The sequence below is a fragment of the Pteronotus mesoamericanus genome, unplaced genomic scaffold (assembly GCF_021234165.1).
Source record: "Pteronotus mesoamericanus isolate MK-2021 breed Mesoamerican mustached bat unplaced genomic scaffold, CSHL_Meso_final scaffold_36, whole genome shotgun sequence".
NCBI lineage: Eukaryota > Metazoa > Chordata > Mammalia > Chiroptera > Mormoopidae > Pteronotus > Pteronotus mesoamericanus.
The window spans coordinates 21,745,455-21,769,291 of NW_026555313.1; the positions used below are offsets into that span (position 1 = coordinate 21,745,455).

General features: G+C 38.1%; 1 protein-coding gene across 1 annotated transcript; it reads left to right on the forward strand.

The window, feature by feature from the left end:
- Positions 1-19,975: 19,975 nt before the first annotated feature.
- On the forward strand, positions 19,976-22,125 carry LOC129086150 (prothymosin alpha-like). Its single transcript, XM_054592618.1, has 2 exons — positions 19,976-19,996; positions 21,853-22,125. Exons 1-2 carry the CDS (start codon positions 19,976-19,978, stop codon positions 22,123-22,125), a joined length of 294 nt encoding a protein of 97 aa, XP_054448593.1.
- The last annotated feature ends 1,712 nt before the right edge of the window (positions 22,126-23,837 follow it).

Consider the following 23,837-nt stretch of genomic DNA (forward strand, 5'->3'; position numbering starts at 1 on the left):
GCATCAGCCTGATGGAAACAATAGCCCTGCCCACAAAAATTACCCTGCTCCACCCTGTGTTTCTTAAGCCTGATTGCTGATTACAGATAGATTAGATCCATAACTGATCAGTTTGATGGCTGATTAGTTTAACATCTAAGGCAGTAAATATAAAGAAGCAGCCAAAATGGGAAAACAAAGAAACTCCAAATGAAAGAACAAGGGAATTTTCCAGAAGAATTAGGTGAAATAGAGATAACCAATTTATCAGAGAGTTTAAAGTACTGATTATAAGGATACTCAACAGGATGAAAAAAGACATAGAAACCATGAAAAAGGACCAGTCAGAAATAAAGAAAGCAATATCTGAGATAAATAATATACTGGAAGGAATAAACAGTAAGCTAGATGAAGCAGAGGATTGAATCAGTGTTTTGGTATTCAAGGTAGAAAAAAAACAATCAGACAGAGCAGGATAAAAAGAATTTTAAAAAATGAGGAGAGCTTAAGAAACATCTTGAACAACATGAAATGTAACAAAATCCACATCGTGGGAATACCAGAAGGAGAAGAGAGTGAGCAAGGGATCGAGAACCTATTTGAAGAAATAATGACAGAAAACTCCCCTACTCTGGTGAAGGAAAAAGATACACAAGTCCAGGAAGCTCAGAGAGTCCCAAACAAGTTGGACCCAAAGAGGCCTACAGTAAGACACATCATAATTAAAATGACCAGGCTTAAAGATAAGGAGAGAATCCTAAAAGCTACAAGAGAAAAGCAAGTAGTTACCTACAAGGGAGTACCAATTAAACTGTCATCTGATTAATCATCAGAAACATTTCAGGCCAGAAGAGAGTGGCATGAAATATTCAAGATGATGAAACGCAAGGACCTATAACCAAGGCTGTGTTACCCAGTAAGGCTATTATTGAAAATGGAAGGAGAAATCAGAAGCTTCCCAGACAAGAAAAAGCTAAAAGAGTTTGTTAACACCAAACCAGTACTAAGACAAATGTTACAGGGCTTGATTTAAGAAGAAGAAAAAGAAAAAGGGAAAGGAAAAAATAGAGGAAAACAGTCTAACAATAAAATGACACTATGTATGTATCCATCAGTAGTGACATTAAGTGTAAATGGCTTGTACGCTCCAACCAAAAGATAGAGCATACCTGAATGGATAAGAAAACAAGACCCATATATATGCTGCCTCCAAGAGACCCACCTCAGATTGAAAGATACACACAGACTAAAAGTAAAGGGTTGGAAAAAGATATTTCATGAAAATGGAAAAGAGAAAAAAGCTCGAGTAGCAGTACCTATATCTGACAATACAGACTCTAAAACCAAGGCTATAGTAAGAGACAGAGAAGAACACTACATAAATGGAACAATCCAACAAGAGGATAAAACCCTAGTAAACATTTACACACCCAACATAGGAGAACCTAGGTATGTAAAGCAAATTTTGACAAACACAAAAGGAGAGATGGACAGAAATAGTTGGGGATTTTAACACCCCGTTAACTTCAATAGATAGATCTTCCAGGCAGAAAAACAAGGAGACAGCAGCTCCTCTAGTGTGTAAATAACACTCTAGATCAAATAGATTTAATTCATAATTTCGGAGCATTTCACCACAAAGCAGTAGAATATACATACTTTTCAAGTGCATGTGGAATGTTTTCTAGGACAGAACACATGCTAGGACACAAAACAAGTCTCAATAAACTTAAGTAAATTGAAATCATATCAAGCATCTTCTCTGACCACAATGCTATGAAACTAGAAATCAAACCCAAGAAGAACACTGAAAAACACACAAAGACATGGAAGCTTAATAACATGTTATTAAACAATGAATGGGTCAACAACGAGATCAAAGAAGAAATCAAAGGATACCTTGAAACAAATGAAAATGAGGACACAACAGTCCAAAATCTGTGGGACACTGGGAAAGTTATCCTAAGAGGGAAATTCATGGCATTACAGGCCTATCTCAAGAAATAAGAAAAAGCTCGAATAAACAATCTAACTTCGCACTTAAAGAAACTTGAAAAAGAACAACAAACAAAGCCCAGAGTGAGTAGAAGGAAGGAAATATCGTATTTTGCCATATATAATGAGCACTTTTTTGCCCAAATTTTTGAGGGAAAAATAAGGGTGCGCATTATACATAGGTATAATGATTACATACTATGGGTATAATAATCTCATGTATAATGTGCACAAAAACATGGGTGAGCATTATATACAGCAAAATACAGTAATGAAATCAGAGCAGCAATAAATGAAATAGTCTAAAAAAAGCAATAAAAAAGATCAATGAATCCAAGAGCTGGTTCTTTGAAAAGATAAACAAGATTGACAAACCTTTAACCAGACCCGTCAAGGAAAAAAAGAGGGTCTGAATAAAAAAATAAATAAAATCAGAAATGAAAGAGGAAAAATAACAACTGACACCAAAAATACAAAGAATTGTAAGAAAATATTATGAACAATTATGTACCGATAAACTGGACAAATGAAATGGATAAATTCCTAGAAACATACAATCTTCCAAAAATAAATCAGGAAGAATCAGAGAATCTGAATAGAGAGATTACACCTAATAAAATTGAAGCACCAATCAAAAAATTCCGAACAAACAAAAGTCCTGGACCAGATAGCTTCACAGGTGAATTTTACCAAACATTCTGAGAAGAAATAACACCTCCCCTTCTCAAACTATTTCATAAAATTCAAGAGGAGGGAAGGCTCTCAAACTCATTTTATGAGGCCAGCATTATCCTAATTCCAAAATCAGGTGAAGATATAAGAAAGGAAGAAACTTACAGGCCAATATCCCTGATGAATATAAATGTTAAAATCCTCAACAAAATATTAGCAAACCAAATACAGCAATGCATCAAAATGACCATATACCATGATCAACTAGGATTTATTCCAGGATTTTAAGGATGGTACAACATTCACAAATCAATACATTTGATTCAACACATAAACAAAACGAAAGTTAAAAATCACATGATTATATCAATTGATGCAAAAAAAGCTTTTGAAAAAATCCAGAACCCATTTATGATTAAAAAAAATTCAACAAAGTGGGAATATATTATATATAATAATATAATATTATATTATTATATATACTATATTATATATAATGCTATATATTATATATTGTAACATACTATTATAATATAATATAATATAATATAATATAATATAATATAATATATTAAGTGGGACATAAATATAATAAAGGCCATATAGGAAAAAACCACCACCAGCATCATACTCAATGGGCAAAAACTACAAGTGTCCCCCTTAAGATCAGGAACAAGATAAGGATGTCCACTTTCACCTCTCTTATTCTACATAGCACTGGAACTCCTACACACAGCAATCAGGCACGAAGAAAAATAAAAGGGATCCAAATTGGAAAGGAAGGAGTAGAACTGTCTTTTTTTTTTGGAGATGATATGACACTGTACATAGAGAACCCCAAAGATTCCACCAAGAAACAACTGGAACTGATAAATGAATTCAGCAAAGTGACAGCATACAATGTTAATACTCAGAAGTCAGTTGCATATCCATAGGCCAATAATGAACTAACAGAAACTGAAATTAAGAAAACAATCCCATTCACAATTACTTCCAAAAGAATAAAATACCTAGGAATAAACCTAACCAAGGATGTAAAAATCTTGTACTCAGAAAATTATAAGACACTGAGGAAAGAGATAGAAGAAGATATAAATAAGTGGAAACATATACTGTGTTCATGGATAGGAATAATTAACATCATTAAAATGTCCATACTACCCAAGCAATCTATAGATTCAATGCAATTCCTACCAAGATTCCAATGACATATTTCACAGAACTAGAACAAATATTTCAAAAATTTATATGGAACAATAAAAGGCCCTACATACCAACAGCAATCCTGAGAAAGAAGAACTAAGTTGGAGGAGTCATGCTACCTAATATCAAACTATACTACAAGGCCATAGTAATCAAAACAGCCTCATATTGGCATAAAAACAGACACATAGATCAATGGAACAGAATAGAGAGCCCAGAAATCAACCCACACCTTTATAGTCAATTAATATTCAACAGAAAGTAAGCACATACAATGGGCTGAAGATAGTTTATTCAATAAATGGTTGGAAAAATTGGACAGATACATGCAGAAAAATGTAACTAGACCACCTTCTTACAGCACACACAAGAATAAATTCAAATGGATGAAAGACTTAAATGCTAGGCCTGAAACCATGAAAATCATAGAAAAAAAAACATAGGCAGCAAAATCTTGGGCATTGATTGTAGAAATATTTTATTGGATATGTCTCCCCAGGCAAGAGAAACAAAAGAAAATATTTAAAAAATGAGGTTTCATCAAACTAAACATTTTTGCAAAGCAGAGGAAATCGTCAACAAAATAAAAAAGCAGCCCACAGAATGGGAGAATATATTCGCTGACACATCTGATAAGGGGTCAATATCCAAATTTTATAAAGTACTTGCAAAACTCAACACCAAAAAAATAAACAACCCTATTAAGAATCAGAAAGGACCTGAACAGATATTTCTCCAAAGAGGACATACAGATGGCTATAGACATATGAAAAGATGCTCAATGTCACTAATCATCAGAGAAATGCAAAAACCACAATGAGATACCATCTCACACCTGTCAGAATGGCTCTCATCAATAAATCAACAAAAAACAAGTGCTGGTGAGGAAGTTGAAAAAAGGGAATCCTTTTGTACTGTTGGTGGGAATGCAGACTGGTGCAGCCACTGTGGAAAGCAGTGTGGAGATAACTCCAAAAATTAAAAATGGAGCTGCCTTTTGACCCATCGATCCCACTTTTGGGAATATTCTGAAGGAACCCAAAACACTAATTCAAAAGAACATAAACACCCCTAAGTTCATTGCAGAATTATTTACAACTGCCAAGATATGGAAGCAGCCAAAGTGTCCGTCAATAGATGAGTGGATAAAACAACCATAGGACATTTACAAATGGAATTGTACTTGGGCATAGAAAAGAAGAAAATTTTACCCTTTGCAACAGCATGGATAGGCCTGGAGAATATTATGCTAAGTGAAATGAGTCAGTCAGAGAGAGACAAATACCATATGATTTCACTCATATGAGGAATCTAATGATCAAACTGAACTAACAAGTAAAACAGACTCATAGTCGGAGAACAGATGACAGCTAGTGGTGGGTAGGAGGTTAATAGGTGGAGGTATTGAGCACAAAGACAAAAAGACTTATGGGCATGGACAACAGTGTGGTGATTGCTGGGGGAGGAGGTATAAGAGGACTAAATGATAATGGGAAAAATATAATAAAGATTAAATTTTAAAAATCAGGAAAAAATGAAGACAGAAGGAACTTTACATAAGCACTCTTCTCTAGTTGGTAAAGTCTCTTTCCTTTGGAGGTGTGTGTTAACAATTATAAAACCTTCCCTTCTCAAACTATTCCAAAAACTTCAAGGGGAGGGGAGATTTCAAAATTCTTTTGCAAGGCCAGTATTACCCTAATTGTGAAACCAGATAAAGACACAACGAAGAAAAAAAAATTGTAGGTCTGTATTGCTGATGAACATAGATGCCAAAATCCTCTACAAAATATTAGCAAACTGAATCCAGCAATACATTAAAAATATCATGCACCACGATGAAATGGGATTTATTCTGGGGATGCAAGGTTGGTACAATATTTGCAAATCAATAAATGTGATACATCACATAAACAAATTGAAAGATAAAAATCACATGATCATATCAGTAGATGAGGGGAAAGCATTTGATAAAATCCAGCAACTATTTGTGATAAAAACTCTCAGCAAAGTAGGACTAGAAGGCTCATACCTCAATGTAACAAAGGCCACACATGAAAAAACGACAGCCAATATCATAGACAATGGGCAAAACCTAAAAGCATTTCCCTTAAGTTCAGAAATAAAATAGGCATATCTGCTTTTACCACTCTTATTCAACATAGTCCTGGAAGTCCTAGCCACAGCAATTATATAAGAAGAAGAAATAAAAGACATCCAATTGGAAAGGAGGAAGTAAAACTGTCATTGATCACAGACAACACGATGTTGTACACAGGAAACCCTATAGCTCTACCAAAACACTACTACCCTAAGAAGTGAATTTGGCAACGTAGCAGAATACAAAATCAATACTCAGAAATTGACGGCATTTTTTTAGGTTTTATTTTTATTTCTTTTTAGAGAGGGGGAAGGGAGGGAGAAAGAGAGGGAAAAACATCAATGGGTTGTCTCTCACATCTCCCCAACTGGGGACCAAAGCCGCAAACCAGGCATGTACCCTGACTGAGAATAGAACAAGTGACCTCTCAGTTCTCAGGCAGGTGCTCAATCCACTGAACAACAACAACCAGGGCAGAAGTTGATGGCATTGTTATACACCGGTAATGAAGTATAAGAAACAGAAGCTAATAAAACATTCTATTTCTATTACAACAACAAAAAGATAAGGTAGCTATAAATAAATTTAACCAAAAAAAGATGTACTCAGAAAACTATAGGTTACTGAAGAAAGAAAATGAGGAGGATACAAATAAGTGGAAACATACTACACTGTGTTCCTGGACTGGAAGAAATAATATTATTAAAATATCTGTACTACCCAAAGCAATCTATACATTCAACACAATTCCCATTAAAATACCAATGGCATATTTCACAGATCTAGAACAAATATTCAAAAATTTTATCTGGAAACAAGAAAGACCCTGATTAGCCTCAGAAACCTGGAGAAAGAAGAACAAAGTTGGAGGTGTCACAATACCTGATATCAAATCATACTGTAAGTCCACTGTTAGAAAAACAGTCTGATAGTGGTATTAGAACAGGCATATAGATCAATGGAACAGAGCAGAGTTCAGAAATAAAGCCACAACGTTTTTGTCAATTAATATTGAACAAAGGAAATAAAAGCATACAATGCAGTAAAGAAAATCTCTTCAATAAATGGCATTGAGAAAAATGGACTAGTACATGCAAAATATGAAACTAGACCACCAACTTAAGCCATAAAAAAATGGATAAAAACTTAAATATAAATCACAAAATCATAAAAATTCTAGAAGAAAACAGGGGCATTGAAATTTCAGGTATCTCGCATAGTAATACTTTTGCTAATATATCTTCAAGGGCAAGGAAAACAAAGACCAAAAAAATGGGACTACATCAAACTAAAAAGTGTCTGTACAACTAAAGAAATCCTTATCAAAATGAAAAACGGAAACCCACTCTATGGGAGAACCTGTTTGCCAATGATAAATCTGATAAGAGTTTAATTTTCAAAATATTTAAAGAACTTACACAACTGAACACCAGGAAAACAAACAATCCAATTAAAAAATGGGCAAAAGAGACTTCCAGCCAAGATAGTAGTGTAGGTAGATACACTTTGCTATCTCACACAACTAAAATAAGGACAACAACATATTTTTTTAAAAAAACAAAACAACAATTACTGCCAGAAAATCGAACTGAAAGGAAGTCCGACAACCAAGGAGTTAGAGAAGAAACATTCAGCCAGACAAGTAGGAGAGGTGGAGACGGGCAGTTGGGGCAGAGAGGACTCACAGCAAGGCGGCAGCCGGAGGACTGGGCGGTCCCACATTTGTGCGGGGATAAACCAGTAGGAACAGCTAGGGAATGACACAGACTGTGCAACCTAGGGGTCCAGTGTGGGAAAAGAAAGCCTCAAAACCTCTGGCTGTAAAAATCTGTGGAGGACATGGCAGCAGGAGAAACTTCCAGCCTCACAGGAGAGTTTGTTGGAGAGGCCCAGGGGGTCCTAGAATGCACACAAACCCACCCACCTGGGAATCAGCACCAGAAGGCCCCATTTTGCTTGTGGGTAGCGCGGCGAAGTGACTGAAAGTGGGGCAAGAGCTGAGCAAGTGGCATAGTTTCCTCTCTGACCCCTCCCCAACACTCAGCATCACAACACAGTGACCTGGGTTGCCCTGCCCTGATGAATACCTAAGGCTCCGTCCCTTGCAATGAAACAAGAGTGCTGAGGCAAAAAATATGGCCCAAATGAAAGAACAGATCAAAACTCCAGAAAAAAAAAAATACAACTAAGTGATGAAGAGATAGCCAACCTATCAGATGCAGAGTTCAAAATCTGGTCATCAGGGTGCTCACAGAAATGGTTGAGTATGGTCGTAAAATGGAAGAAAAAGTGATGGCTGTGCAAAGTGAAATAAAGAAAAATATACAGGGAACCAACTGTAAAAGGAAGGAAACCGGAACTCAAATCCATGATTTGGAGCAGATGGAAGAAATAAACATTCAACCAGAACAGAATGAAGAAACAAGAATTCAGAAAAATGAGGAGAGGCTTAGGAACCTCTGGGACAACTTTAAACGTCCCAACATCCAAATCATAACGATGCCAGACGGAGAAGGGGAAGGGCAAGAAATTGAAAGCTTATATGAAAAAATAATGAGGGAAAACTTCCCCAATCTGGCAAAGGAAATAGACTTCCAGGAAGTCCAGGAAGTTCAGAGTCCCAAAGAAGTTGGACCCAAGGAAGCACACACCAAGGCACATCACAATTAAATTACCCAAGATTAAAGATAAGGAGAGAACCTTAAAAGCAGCAAGAGGAAAGGAGACAGTTACCTTCAAAGCAGTTCCCATAAGATTATCAGCTGATTTCTCAAAAGAAACCTTACAGGCAAGAAAGGGCTGGCAAGAAGTGTTCAAAGTCATGAAAGGCAAGGACTTGCATCCAAAATAACTCTATCCAGCAAAGCTATCCTTTGGGATGGAAGGGCAGATAAAGTACTTCCCAGATAAGGTCCGGTTAAAGGAGTTCATCATCACCAAGCCCTTATTATATGAAATGTTAAATGGGACTTACCTAAGAAAAAGAAGAAGATCAAACTTTGATCTTCTGTTTACTGTTTACTATGAACAGTAAAATGACAAGAAACTCACAACTATCAACAACGGAACCTAAAAAAACAAAGCAAATTGAGCAAACAACTGGAACAGGAACAGAATCACAGAAATGGAGATCACAGGGAGGGTAATCAGCTGAGAGGGGTGGGTGGAGAATGGGGGAAAAGGAATAGGGAATAAGGAGCATAATTGGTAGGTACAAAATAGGCATAGTGAGGTTAAGACTAGACTAGGAAATGGAGAAACCAAAGAACTTACATGTACAATCCATGGACATGGGCTAAGTGGGGACGGCTAGGGAGCGGGATGCTGGTGGCAAGGGTGGTGCAGGGTGGAGAGGAATAAAGGGGAGAAAAAAATGGGATAACTGTAATAGCATAATCAATGAAATATATATATATTTTAAAAAGTACAAATAGGTAGTTACAGAATAGCCATAGTGATGTAAAGTACAATACAGGAAATGGAGCAACCAAAGAATTTATAAATATTACCATGAAAAATGGTGGGAGCATTGCTTGAGAGATTGTGGGTGCTGGGTGGAGGGGTGCAAAGGGGGAAAAGCTGGAGCAGCTATAATAGTAGAAATAATAAAATATAATTTAAAAAGTAAATAAATATACAAAAATTCAAGAAGAGGGAGACTTCCAAACTCTTTTATGAGGCCCAGATTATCCTAATTCCAAAACCAGGTAAAGATACAACAAGGAAAGTAAATAATATACTAATATCTCTGATGAACATAGATGCTAAAATCCTCAGTAAAATATTAGCAAACCAGATCCATCAATACAATAAAAAAGTCATACACCATGATCAAGTGGGTTTTACTCCAGAGATTCAAGGATGGTACAATATCTGCAAATCAATAAATGGGATACACCACATAAACAAAATGAAAGACAAAACTCACGTGATCATATCAATATGCAGAAAAAGCATTTGATAAAACCCAGGACACTTTATAATAAAAACAGTTTATAATAAAAACACTTAACAAAGTGGAAATAGAGGGAGCATACCTCAACATAATAAAGGCCATATATGAAAAATCTACTGCCAAGATCATACTCAATGAGCAAAAACTAAAAGCATTTTCCATAAGATCAGGAGCAAAACAGGGATTGTCTGTTATCACCACTCTCATGCAATACAGAGCTGGAGGTCCTAGCCACAGTGATAAGACAGGAAAAGAAATGAACGTCATGGCAATTGGAAAAGAGTAAGTAAAGCTGTCATTATTCAAAAACAACATGATTTTGTATATAGAAAACTTTATAGCCTCCATGAAAAAACTACTCGACCTAATAAATGATTTCTGCAAAGCAGTGGTATACAAAGTAATATTTTGTATACTTTGTATAAGCAGTGGTATTGAGAAATCAATGGTGTTTTTAAACATAGAACACCACCTTACACCATACACTAGAATAAACTCAAAATGGATAAAAGATTTAAATATGTCATGATACCAATAATTAACTATCCAAAAGAGAAACTAATAAAAACAATCCCATTTACTACTGCAATAACAAAAATAAAGAGCCTAGTGCTGCCTGGTGTGGCTCAGTGGATTGAGTACCAGCCTGTGAACCAAAGGGTGTTATTTGATTTCCAGTCAGGGCACTTGCCTGGGTTGCAGCCCAGGTCCCCATCGGGGGAAACACATTGATGTTTCTCTCCCTCTCTTTCTCCCTCCCTTCCCCTCTCTCTAAAAATAAATAAATAAAATCTTTAAAAACCATATGAAGAATCTAGAAATAAATTTAAGCAAGGAGGTAAAAGACTTGTACTTGGAAAACTATGGGACATTGAAGAAAGAAATTGAGAAAGATACAAATAAGTGGAAGCATATGCTGTGTTCATTAATTGGAAGAATTAAATAATTAAAATGCCCATAATACCCAAATCTATGTATAGATTGAATGCAATTCCTATTAAAATCCAATGGCATATTTCACAGATCTAGAGCAAACATTCCAAAAATTTATATGGAACCATAAACAACACCGAATAGCCTCAGCAATTTTGAGAAAGAAGAACAAAGTAGAAGGGATTGCAATACCTGATATCAAACTATATTACACAGCCATTATAATCAAAACAGTCTGGTACTGGCATAAGAACGGACACATAGACCAATGGAACAGAATAGAGAGCCCAGAAATAAACCATGTCAGTACAGTAAGTTAATATTTGACGAAGTGGGCAGGAACATAAAATGTAGTAAAAATAGCCCCTTCAATAAATGGTGTTGGGAGATCTGGAAAAGTACATGCAAAAAAATGAAACTAGACCACAAACTCCCACCATACACCAAAATACAAAATGAATAAAAGATTTAAATATAGATCATTATACTATAAAAATCCTAGAGGAAAACACAGGGAATAACATTTCAGATATCTCACATAGCAACATTTTTGCCTATACAACTCCTGGGACATGGGAAACAAAGGGAAAAAAAATAAACAAATGGCACTATATCAAATTAAAAAGCTTTTGCACCACTAGAGAAACTATCATCAAAATGAAAAGGAAACCCAGAGTATGTGAGAATATATTTGCCTCTGTACATTGGACAGGTGTTTAATTTCCAAAATATATAAAGCACTTATACAATGCAACACCAGGAAGACAAGTAATCCAATTTAAAAAATGGGCAAAAGATGAATAGAAACTTCTCCAAAGAGGACATACAGATGGCTAGAGACATATGAAAAAATTCTCTACATCACCAGCCGTCAGAGAGATGCATTTTAAAACCACCATGAGATATCACCTCACAATTGTCAGAATGGCCATCATTAACAAATCAACAAACAGCAAGGGCTGGTGAGTATGTGGAGAAAAGGGAACCCTAGTACACTGTTGGTGGGAATGCAGACTGGTGCAGCCACTGTGGAAAACAGTATGGAACTTCCTCAAAAAACTAAAAATGGAACTGCCTTTTGACTCATAATTCCACTGCTGGGAATATACGTGAAGAATCCCAAAACACCAATTCAAAATTATGCTCTCCCATGTTCATAGCAGCATTATTACAATAGCCAAGATTCTGAAACAGCCTAAGTGCCCATCAGTATATGAGTGGATAAAAAAACTGTGGAACATTTTACACAATGAAATACTATGCAGCGCAAAGAAAGAAGGAATTTCTACCTTTTGCAACAGCATGGATTGATCTACAGATTATTATGCTAAGAAAAATAAGCCAGTTGGTGAAAGACAAATACCATATGATCTCACATGTAAGTGAAACCTATTGAACAAAATAAACTAATGAGCAAAATAGAACCAGAGGCATAGAATCAAAGAATAGTCTGATCACTGTAAGAGAGGGTGGCGGAGGTGGGGACTGAGTGAAAGAAGGTGAATGGATTAGTCAAAGAACATATGTGCATGACCCATGGACATGGACAATGGTGAGAGAACTGAATGGAGGAAGGTGAGGAGGGGAATAGTGGGCAACTTTAATAGCGTAAATGACAAAATATTTTTTAAAAAGGAAATAAACATTAATAATGACACATATATACACACATACTCTAATTATCTCTCTACATCTTTCAGGGTCTAAATTAAGTTAAACATGAGTTCATTCTGGTATTTCCCACTATAATTCAGCAGGGTCTAAATTAAGTTAAACATGAGTTCATTCTGGTATTTCCCACTATAATTCAGCATTACACAGTTCATCCTAGCTTTCCTTCTTTTCCTATCTGTAACCTCTCACTCCAACACTGAGAAACCTGGCTCCCACCATCTGTCATCCATGCACTTATTTGTTCTTTTTTAAATTATATTTTAGTGTTTATGCTATTACACTTATGCCAATATTTCCTCCTTTGACCACCTCCACCCAGTCCCTACCCACTCCCTCAGGCAATCTCCATACTTTGTCCACATCCACAGGCCCTGTATATACCATCTTTGGCTACTCCCTTCATCTTCTTTCTTCCAGTGTGCCTCCTCCAACCCCTCCAACAGCTGTCGTCAGTATGTTCTATGTATCTATGTTTCTGTTTCTATTTTCCTCATTAGTTTATTTTGTTCATTAGATTCCATATATAAATGAGATTGTATGATATTTGTCTTTCACTGACTGGCTTATTTCACTTAGCATAATAGTCGCCTGGTCAATCCATGCTGTCACAAAAGGTAAGAGTTCCTTTTTTTACTGTTGCATAGTATTCCATAGTGTAAATGTACTGCAGCATTTTTATCCACTTATCTATGGATGGGCAAGTGGGCTGTTTTCAGATCTTGGCTATTGTAAATAACTCTGCTATATATTTTTTGAGTTGTTGTTTCAGCATTCTTATGATATATTTCCAGAAGTGCACTCGCTGGGTCAAAAGGCAGTTCCATTTTTAATTTTTTGAGGAAACTCCATACTGCTTTCCACAGTGGCTGCACCATTTTGCATTCTGACCAACAGTGCACTAGAGTTCTCTTTTCTCCACATCCTCTCAGGCACTTGCTGTTTGTTGATTTGTTGATGGTAGCCATTCTGGCAGGTGTGAGGTTATAGCTCATTGTGGTTTTAATTTACATTTCTCTGATAATTCATGACACTGAGCATTTTTTCATATGTTTATAGCCATCTGTGTGTCCTCTTTGGAGAAGTGTCTGTTCAAATCCTTTGCCCATTTTTTTCCTCTACTGTACTTTATTATTTTTTTGGTATATTTTATTGATTACAGTATTAATTGTCTCATTTTTTTTCTCCCCTTAATTCCCCTCCACCCTGCAACCCCCCTCCCTCTAGCATTCCTCCCTTGGTTCATGTCCATGCGTTGTACATGTAAGTTCTTTGGTTTCTCCATTTCCTAGTCTAGTCTTAACCTCACTATGCCTATTTTGTACCTACCAATTATGCTCCTTATTCCCTATTCCTTTTCCCCCATTCTCCACCCACCCCTCTCAGCTGATTACCCTCCCTGTGATCTCCATTTCTGTGATTCTGTTCCTGTTCCAGTTGTTTGCTCAATTTGCTTTGTTTTTTTAGGTTCCGTTGTTGATAGTTGTGAGTTTCTTGACATTTTACTGTTCATAGTAAACAGTAAACAGAAGATCAAAGTTTGATCTTCTTCTTTTTCTTAGGTAAGTCCCATTTAACATTTCATATAATAAGGGCTTGGTGATGATGAACTCCTTTAACCGGACCTTATCTGGGAAGTACTTTATCTGCCCTTCCATCCCAAAGGATAGCTTTGCTGGATAGAGTTATTTTGGATGCAAGTCCTTGCCTTTCATGACTTTGAACACTTCTTGCCAGCCCTTTCTTGCCTGTAAGGTTTCTTTTGAGAAATCAGCTGATAATCTTATGGGAACTGCTTTGAAGGTAACTGTCTCCTTTCCTCTTGCTGCTTTTAAGGTTCTCTCCTTATCTTTAATCTTGGGTAATTTAATTGTGATGTGCCTTGGTGTGTGCTTCCTTGGGTCCAACTTCTTTGGGACTCTGAACTTCCTGGACTTCCTGGAAGTCTATTTCCTTTGCCAGATTGGGGAAGTTTTCCCTCATTATTTTTTCATATAAGCTTTCAATTTCTTGCCCTTCCCCTTCTCCGTCTGGCATCGTTATGATTTGGATGTTGGGACGTTTAAAGTTGTCCCAGAGGTTCCTAAGCCTCTCCTCATTTTTCTGAATTCTTGTTTCTTCATTCTGTTCTGGTTGAATGTTTATTTCTTCCATCTGCTCCAAATCATGGATTTGAGTTCCGGTTTCCTTCCTTTTACAGTTGGTTCCCTGTATATTTTTCTTTATTTCACTTTGCACAGCCATCACTTTTTCTTCCATTTTACGACCATACTCAACCATTTCTGTGAGCACCCTGATGACCAGATTTTGAACTCTGCATCTGATAGGTTGGCTATCTCTTCATCACTTAGTTGTATTTTTTTTTTTCTGGAGTTTTGATCTGTTCTTTCATTTGGGCCATATTTTTTGCCTCAGCACTCTTGTTTCATTGCAAGGGACGGAGCCTTAGGTATTCATCAGGGCAGGGCAACCCAGGTCACTGTGTTGTGATGCTGAGTGTTGGGGAGGGGTCAGAGAGGAAACTATGCCACTTGCTCAGCTCTTGCCCCACTTTCAGTCACTTCGCCGCGCTACCCACAAGCAAAATGGGGCCTTCTGGTGCTGATTCCCAGGTGGGTGGGTTTGTGTGCATTCTAGGACCCCCTGGGCCTCTCCAACAAACTCTCCTGTGAGGCTGGAAGTTTCTCCTGCTGCCATGTCCTCCACAGATTTTTACAGCCAGAGGTTTTGAGGCTTTCTTTTCCCACACTGGACCCCTAGGTTGCACAGTCTGTGTCATTCCCTAGCTGTTCCTACTGGTTTATCCCCGCACAAATGTGGGACCGCCCAGTCCTCCGGCTGCCGCCTTGCTGTGAGTCCTCTCTGCCCCAACTGCCCGTCTCCACCTCTCCTACTTGTCTGGCTGAATGTTTCTTCTCTAACTCCTTGGTTGTCGGACTTCCTTTCAGTTCGATTTTCTGGCAGTAATTGTTGTTTTGTTTTTTTAAAAAAATATGTTGTTGTCCTTATTTTAGTTGTGCGAGAAAGCAAAGTGTATCTACCTATGCCTCCATCTTGGCCAGAAGTACTACCCATTTGTTCTTAATCCCCTCACCTCTTCATCCATTTCCACACTCACCTGTCATCTGGCAGCCATCATATTCATGATTCTGTATCTTTTCTAAGTTTGTTTTTTTAGATCAACTGTTGACAGATATGTATTTATTGCCATTTTATTGTCATAGTTTTGATCTTTTTTTAAATAAGGCCCTTTAACATTTCATATAATAATGGTTTGGTGATGATGAACTCCTTTAGTTTTTTCTTGTCTGGGAAGCTCTTCATCTGCCCTCTGATTCTAAATCATAGCTTTGCTGGGTAGAGAAATTTTGGCTGTATGTCCCTGCTTTTCACGACTTTAAATATTTCTTGCCAATCCCATCTAGTCTGCAAAGTTTCTTTTGAGAAATCCACTGACAATCTTATGGGAACTCCACTGTAGGTAACAAATTTCTTCTCTCTTGCTTCTTTTAAGATTCTCTCTTTATCTTTAATCTTTGGCATTTTAATTATGAAGTGTCTTGGAGTAGGCCTCTTTGCATTCATCTTGTTTGGGACTATTTCTGCTTCCTGGACTTGCATGTCTAATTCCTTCGCCAAATTAGGGATGTTTTCTTTCATTCTTTTTTTCAAATAGATTTCCAACTTGTGGCTCTTTCTCTTCTCCTTCTGGCAACCATTTGCTATGAATGTTGGAATGCTTGAAACTGTCCCAGAAGCTGGTCACACCATCCTTTTATTTATTTATTTATTCTTTTTCTCCTTGTTGTTCTGATTGATAGCTTGCTTTCTTATGTTCCAAATCATTGATTTGATTCTTGGCTTCATCCACTCTACTGTTGTTTCCATGTAAATTGTTCTTTATTTCAATTAGTATATTTTTTTGTTTCTGACTGGATGTTTTTAATGGTGCTGAGGTCCTCACTAGGATGCTTGAGCATCCTTGTAACCAGTGTTGTAAACTCTGCTTCTGGTAGATTGCTTATCTCCCTTTTGTTTAGCTCAGGGTTGTCCAATCTTTGGCGTCTCTGGACCACACTGGAAGAAGAAGAGCTGCCTTGGGCCACACATTAAATACACAAACACTAACAAAAACTGATGAGCCAAAAAAAAAAAAAAAGATCTGCGCATAATTTTCATCATATCCGCCACCACAGATAAGCAAAAATGTCCTCACATAATAACCCTAATTATGCAGTGGTCCTTTCAATAATATTAAAATCATCAGGCAGTTCCCAAGTTTGTGGTCACTAACATAGAAAATGTACATATCTAAGTAATAAAACTGAGTAATATATTAAGTAAATGTATGATTTCCTGTTGGGCTGCATTCATAGCCATCCTGGGCTACACATGGCCTGTGGGCCATGGGTGGGACACTTCTGGTTTTGCTCTTTTTCTGGAGTTCTGGTCTGTTCTTTAACTTGAGCCATGTTTCTTTGTCTCCTAGTTTTGGCAGCCTTCCTGTGTTTGTTTCTGTGTATTAGGTAGGGCTGCTATGACTCTCTATTTGGTAGTGTGGCCTAATATAGTGTCCTGTAGGATCCAGTGGCACAGCCTCTGCGATCATCCAACCTGGGTACTCGAGGTGTACCCTTCATGTTGGCTGTGTACACCCTCCTCTTGTAGTTGAGCTTTGGTTGCTGTTGGCAGATCAATGGGAGTGATTTACCCAGGCCAGTAAACTTCAAGGATTGTCTTTGACCACTTACCACTAACCTCTGCCCTCTGTGGAGGATTGGCTGTGCAGGGGCAGGGTGATGGTGCTCCATCATGGTCTGTAGTTGTCCACTGGGTATGCAGGCTCTTGTATTTCCCAGGTGGTGCAGGCCAGTGTCAGCCCCGACTCTGTTCTGCCTGGAGCCACCCTGCATGCACTGTAGAGCAGTCTGATATATCTGCTACTCGTACTGGGATTGGAGATTCTCAGGGAAAGCCAAGCTATGAACCTAGGCTGGATGCTGCTAGTGCTGGGCCTGGGGCTCACTGAAGCCAGCTGTTGCTTGTTTGAGAGGATTTACGAAGTTGTACAGCTTGAGCCAAGGCCAGCCATTCGTATGGAAAAGCAGCTTGGGTGGGTTCATAAGTTGTGTGGGACAGAGTCTCTGGGGATCTCTAAGTCAGGTCAAACAGTATATACAGGTTTATAGAGTCTCAGATATGGCACCAGCTTGCCGGCCCTGTGTAGGGAGGCTTTAGAAAAGGGACAACGGCCTCTGCTTGTTTTAATGCCGGGCACTTAGTTTCTCCCTATATGCCACTTGTGCCTTTCAAGCTACTACCCCGGTGCTGGAGCTCAGAGGGAATGAGTCTGAGTAGGTGAGTCTGTGTGTGGGTTCTTCAAGAGAAATTGCTTGGGACTCCAGAAGTTTCTTTTACTGACTCAATCCCTGCTATATTTTGCAGCCAGAGGTTGTGGGGACTTATTTTCCCAGCACTAGAACCCTGGGAGGCCTGGTATGATTCTGGGACTCCCTGTTCCTGAAATATTCCTCCCAAATTTTTATCCACCACATGTGGGTGAGGGACCAACCCATCCTGCGTCTGCAACCCTCCTACCAGTCTGGATGGATGTGGTTTCTTTAATTCCATAGTTGTCAGACTTCCATTCAACTTGATTTTTGATGTTTCTGAGTGATGGTTGTTCTATATTTTAGTTGTAATTTTGATGTGCTTCTGACAAGAAGCAAGCTGTGTCTGCCTACACCGTCATTTTGACTAGAAGTCCCTACTGCCATTTTTGGACCTAGCTTTGTAAGTTCTGCCAAATCAATAACTCTGATTATTTTTTAGTCTTCTTCCTGTCCTGGTAGATTTTTGTTCTTTTAACAATACCTTCTCTTAAAAATTTTTAATTAGAAATACCTGTACTGCAGTTACAGTAGTGATTTGAGAGGGAGTGAAATTAGATGTGTGTTCAGTTTGCCATCTTAATCCAGAACTGTCTTATCTTCAGTCTTGTTTGCATCAAATTCAATTTACAAGCCCCTACCTTACTTCTTATCAGAACTAAAAGTGGTATCAGGGATTTAAACACCCTTGCTGCAGAGGGCAACCAGTCATTCAGGTCAGTGTTAATGAAGGCAAGGACAAACCTGTCTTCATCTAGGCCAACAATGGAGATACAAGAAGGACTTAGGGGTAAGTCCTTCACACTATGACAGTGCTAATAATCAGTTAGTTGGAAATAGAACCTAATGAGGAGGACCCAGAGATGGGGCTTAATCCACAGAAAGGGTAGTCTAGGAAGAACAGTACAGTTTGCCACTCAAGTCAATTGTAAAGGTCTGCACAGGCCTCCAGTTTCAGTGAGAACAAAAGGACTAATCCAGAAGTCACTTATAACAAGAGCTGGAGTGATAGGTTCCACTTCAAAGGACTCACATTTGGACAAGAGTAATGTGATAGAGACTGAATATATTCTCAAGGTGTGTTTAGGTTCTTGCTACTAAGAGTATGGTTCAAGGACAAACAGCCAGGATATCACCTGGTAGCTTGTTAGAACCACATAATCTCAGGCTCTACACTAAGCCTTTTGTGTCAGAACATACATTTTAATAAGATCCCCAGTTGACATAAATACGTCCACAGTTTAGGGGTCTTCCATATCTACCATAGGGTCAGAGTGAGAGTAACAGAAACCACAATTAGTTATACTCTTACAGAATTGCAAAAATTAAATCAAATTGAACTTATGCTACTTTATTCATGATGAATAAATGGATTTTTCAGTGCTTGATTTGCTCATATAAAAGTCAAGTATACCATTATGACAGGACTTAAGAAGGCCAATAAAATTTGTGGGATGGTTGTATTTGTTCAATTAAAACAGCAGAACCCCATCATACTCTTAGTTATTAAGTTCTTACTAAAAATAAGGTAAAGAAACATATGTCTTATATTGGAATAATTCATAAAAGTTTAAAAAAATAAATCAAGAATAAACACCAGGACCCTTGGGAGCCTGGAAAATGGAATGTAGAAACAGTATAGCCTCATATTCTTGGTATAGTAGAAACATAAGATACTTAGAGTCAAAGACTTGATTTGATTTTGGCTCCAGTACTTACTGGCTAACAGTTGGCCAAGTTATTCAGCCTCTGGAAATTGAGTTTTCTCATCTAAAAATGAGGAATAATAATATCAAATCATAGGGCTATGGTAGCATTAAATAAGATGGTGAAGAATACTTTAAAATTGTGAGATACCATGCAAATGTGACTTTTCTTGTTATTAAGCCCTAGGTTCAATTACAATTCTATAAAGTAAAGCTAGGACAAAACTATGACTGGAAAGTCTAGGGGATTAGACAATTAACTACATGTTTGGAGAAAGGAAGGAAAGAAGGAAAGAAAACAGAAAATTACAAGCATTGACAAGGATGTGGGGAAATTGAGACTCTTGTAAATGGCTGGTGGGAATGTGAAATGATCGTCAGTGTGGAAAAAGTATGTTAATTCCATGAAAAAAATTGAACAAGCTTACAACCCAGCAATTCCACTTCTGGGTATATACTCAAAAGAATGACAAGCAGTGACTGGAACAGCTTTTTGTACACCCATGTTCATAACAGCATTTATCATAATAGCCAAAGGTGGAAACAATATAAATGTCCGTTGATGAATGAATGGGTAAACAAAATGTGGTATATGTGTACAATGGAATATTATTCAGCCTTAAAAATTAAGGAAATTCTCATATATAGTACAACATGATAATCCTTAAAGATACTATGTTGAGTGAAATAAACCAGCTCCCAAAGTACAAGTACTCTATGATTCCACTTATATGAGGTAGAGTAGTCAAGTTCATAGAGACAGAAAGTATAATGGCATTATCAGGGGCTATGGGAGAGGGGTAAATGAGAAGTTATTATTATTTAATGGATGTAGAGTTTCAGTTTGAGAAGATGAAAAAGTTCTGGATACGGACGGTAGTAACGGTTGCACAACAATATAAATGTACTTAATGCCACTGAATAGTATACCTATGAGGTCTGTCCAGAAAAAGTCCAGCCATTGTTAATATAACAAGAATGGCTTGCGTGACATTGATGTAATCTGGCAGCCAAGGAGAGTGGACTGGAATGAACATGTGAACAATGATGACTTCACTGTACTAGTCAGTGGGGGTGGTAGACGCTATTGAGTGAGCATGTGTGCTGTGTGGCCATCACATTCAAAATGACTGAGTGAGTAGAGCTATAAACTTGCATCAAATTTTGCATTAGGCTCGAAAATTCCTCCCGGGAAACGATTTGGATGATTCAGAGGCCGCCCCTATGGGTAACTGGTGACTGGCAGTTTCATCACAACAAGGCACCCACTCGTGCATCACATCTTGTGCAGAGTTTTTTGGCAAAACATCAAATCACCCAGGTGACTCAGCCCCCTTACAGCCCTGATTTGGAGCCCTGCGACTTCTGGCTTTTCCCAACCTATAATCACTGTTGAAAGGGAAGAGATTTCAGACCATTGGTGAGATTCAGGGAAATAAAATGGGGCAGCTGATGGTGGCTGGGAGAACTGTGTGAGGTCCCAAGATGCCCACTTTGAAGGGGACTGACATCATTGTCCTATGTTCAATGCTTCTTGTATCTTGTATTTTCTTCAATAAATGTCTTTATTTTTCATATACATGACTGGATATATTATATACATTTTACAAAAAACAAAAGTTTATATTATGTATATTTTACAAAAAATAAAAAAAAGCCAAAATTAGATCTTCTTACTCCCTTCTTTAAAATCCTTTAATGACTTCCCTTTGCACTTAGCATGGACTGTATGACCCTGCATTACAGGGTTGATACTTTGTAAACCTCATTTCATGAAGGAAAGAGGAAGTAAGGAGGGGGCAGATGAAGTGTGGGCTGGTGGGTGGGAAATGAAGTTGAAGAGGCAGTTTGGGACCTAACAGGGTAGGGAGAACTAAAAGCCATAGTAAGGCAATTGCACTTTTAAGGGAAAAAGAGGGCAAGTCCCTGCAGTGTAGAACTAGAACTAAGCAGCCCCTGGAGTTTATGGTAGACAGAAAGGGGAAGGGCAGCGATCCTGGGCCCAGTGTCTGGAACCTTAAGGAGTAAGGAAGGGAAGAGACAAGTAGGGGAAAGAAACAGAAAGGTCTCTTCCTGGCCTATGCTCAGACAAGAAAACAAAGAAGAGGGACCAGAGGCAGATGTTAAGCAACTATGATATTGGTCAGTGAACTGTAAAGAATGTAGTTTGAATCTGAAATCAAGAGATCTTAAATTTTGGCAACATCAATTGTCTCTGCAGAGGTGTGAAAGTCCCCCTCTTGCTAGGACTTAAAGAAGAAGGAAGTTGTGGAAGAGGCACAGAATGGAAGAGATGCACTTGCTAATGGCAATGTCAATGAGGAAAACGGGGAGCAGGGGACTGACAATGACGTAGATGAAGAAGAGGAAAAAGGAGGGGAGGAGGAGGAAGGTGATGGTAAGGAAGAGGGTGGAGATGAAGATGAGGAGGCTGAGGCAGTTACAGGCAAAGGGGCAGCTGAAGATGATGAGGATAATGATGTTGACACTGAGAAGCAGAAGACCAATGAGGATGACTAGACAGCAAAAAAAGAAAAGTTAAACTTAAAAAAAAACCCAGGCTACTGTGACCTATTCATCCTCCACTTCCCGTCTCAGTCTAAACGTGGTCACCTTCGAATAGAGAGTCCAGCCTGCCTGCAGCACCTCCCACAGGTGATGTGCTTTTCACCACCAATCAAAACCACAACGTGAATTTGCAACAGGGAAGGGAAAAAAACCTCAAAACTTCCAAGGCCCTGCTTTTTTTCTTAAAAGAACTTTTTTAAAAAAGATTTTATTTATTTATTTTTTAGAGAGAGGGAAAGGGAGGGAGGAAGAGGAGAGAAACAGCAATGTGTGGTTGCCTCTTGTGCGCCACCTACTGGGGACCTGACCCACAACCCAGTCATGTGCCCTGACTGGGAATCGAACCAGCACCCTTTGCCTCACAGTTTGGCGCTCAATCCACTGAGCCACAACAGCCAGGACTAAAAGTACTTTTAAAAGGAAAATTTGTTTGTATTTTTTATTTACATTTTGTATTCTTGTATTGTACAACAAAACACAACCATCCTCAAATCGCTACCAGCCTGGTCTGAGCCACCATCAAATCTGCCAGGACCACTTCAATAACCTCCAACCCCCTCTCTTGCCCTACAGTCAATTCTCGGCCCAGACACACTTGGAATCCTTTTAAAATTAAAGTGGGATCATACTTCTCAAAATTCTACAATGGACCCCATTGTCCTCAGGATAACAGTCAAAGTCCAGCCTCTGGTCTGCAAGGCCCCTGCTACTTATCCATCCCTGTTTTCTACCATATTCACTCTACTCTAGCCACCCTATCTCCTTGCTGCTTCTCAAATATGCCTGGGCCTTTTCAGTGGCTGTTCTGCCTGGAAGGCTGCTATTAAGTTATGTGCACAAATAGCTTTCTCACTTTTTTTAAGTCTTCTCTCAATGCTGTCTTCTCAAACAAGGGCTCCCCTGAGCACTGTTTAAAAAGATAACCCACACTACCTCGACCGCCTGGCCATTCCCAGCACTCCCTACCACTTTACAGCTATTTTTTTCATTTCTGTAGTATGTACTTATCTTTTAACATACTGTATACTTGTCTGATGTTTTATTATTATGATGTTTAATGTTTGTTATCTCTTCTGACTAGAATGTAGGCTCCAGAAGGTCAGAATCTTTGTAGCCCAAGCCCCTAGAAAGTGACTAGCACAAGGAAGCATCAGTAAGTATTTGTGGAAGAATGAATGAATGAAAATGTATAGATTCTTTTTAAACTTTTTTTAAGTTTATTTATTTTAAAGAGAGAGAGAGAGACATTGATTTGTTTTTCCACTTATTTATATGTGTATTGGTTGCTTCCTTTATGTGTCCTGACCGGGAATCAAACCTGCAACCTTTGGGTGTATGGGAGGACACTCCAATCAATGGAGCCACCTGGCCAGGGCCTGTTTTGGTTTTTTTATTAAAGAAATACAAAGTACGTTTACCAAAGAACTATTGGCCAATTAAGGCTGACAAATAATGGAATGTGTTGCTTTAAGAGAAGTAAGTTTCCTGTGGAGTGATTACTTAAATTTGAATATGAGTAAATATCTGTAACTGTGCTATAAATAGATTTCTACATGACTTCGAACCTGAGATTCCCTCAAACTTTAAAGTTTCCTGATAAGGGTTATGTTATTGTTTCAACCTAAGGACTTAGGCTTTCTATTGCCTGCCTAACTAACACAATT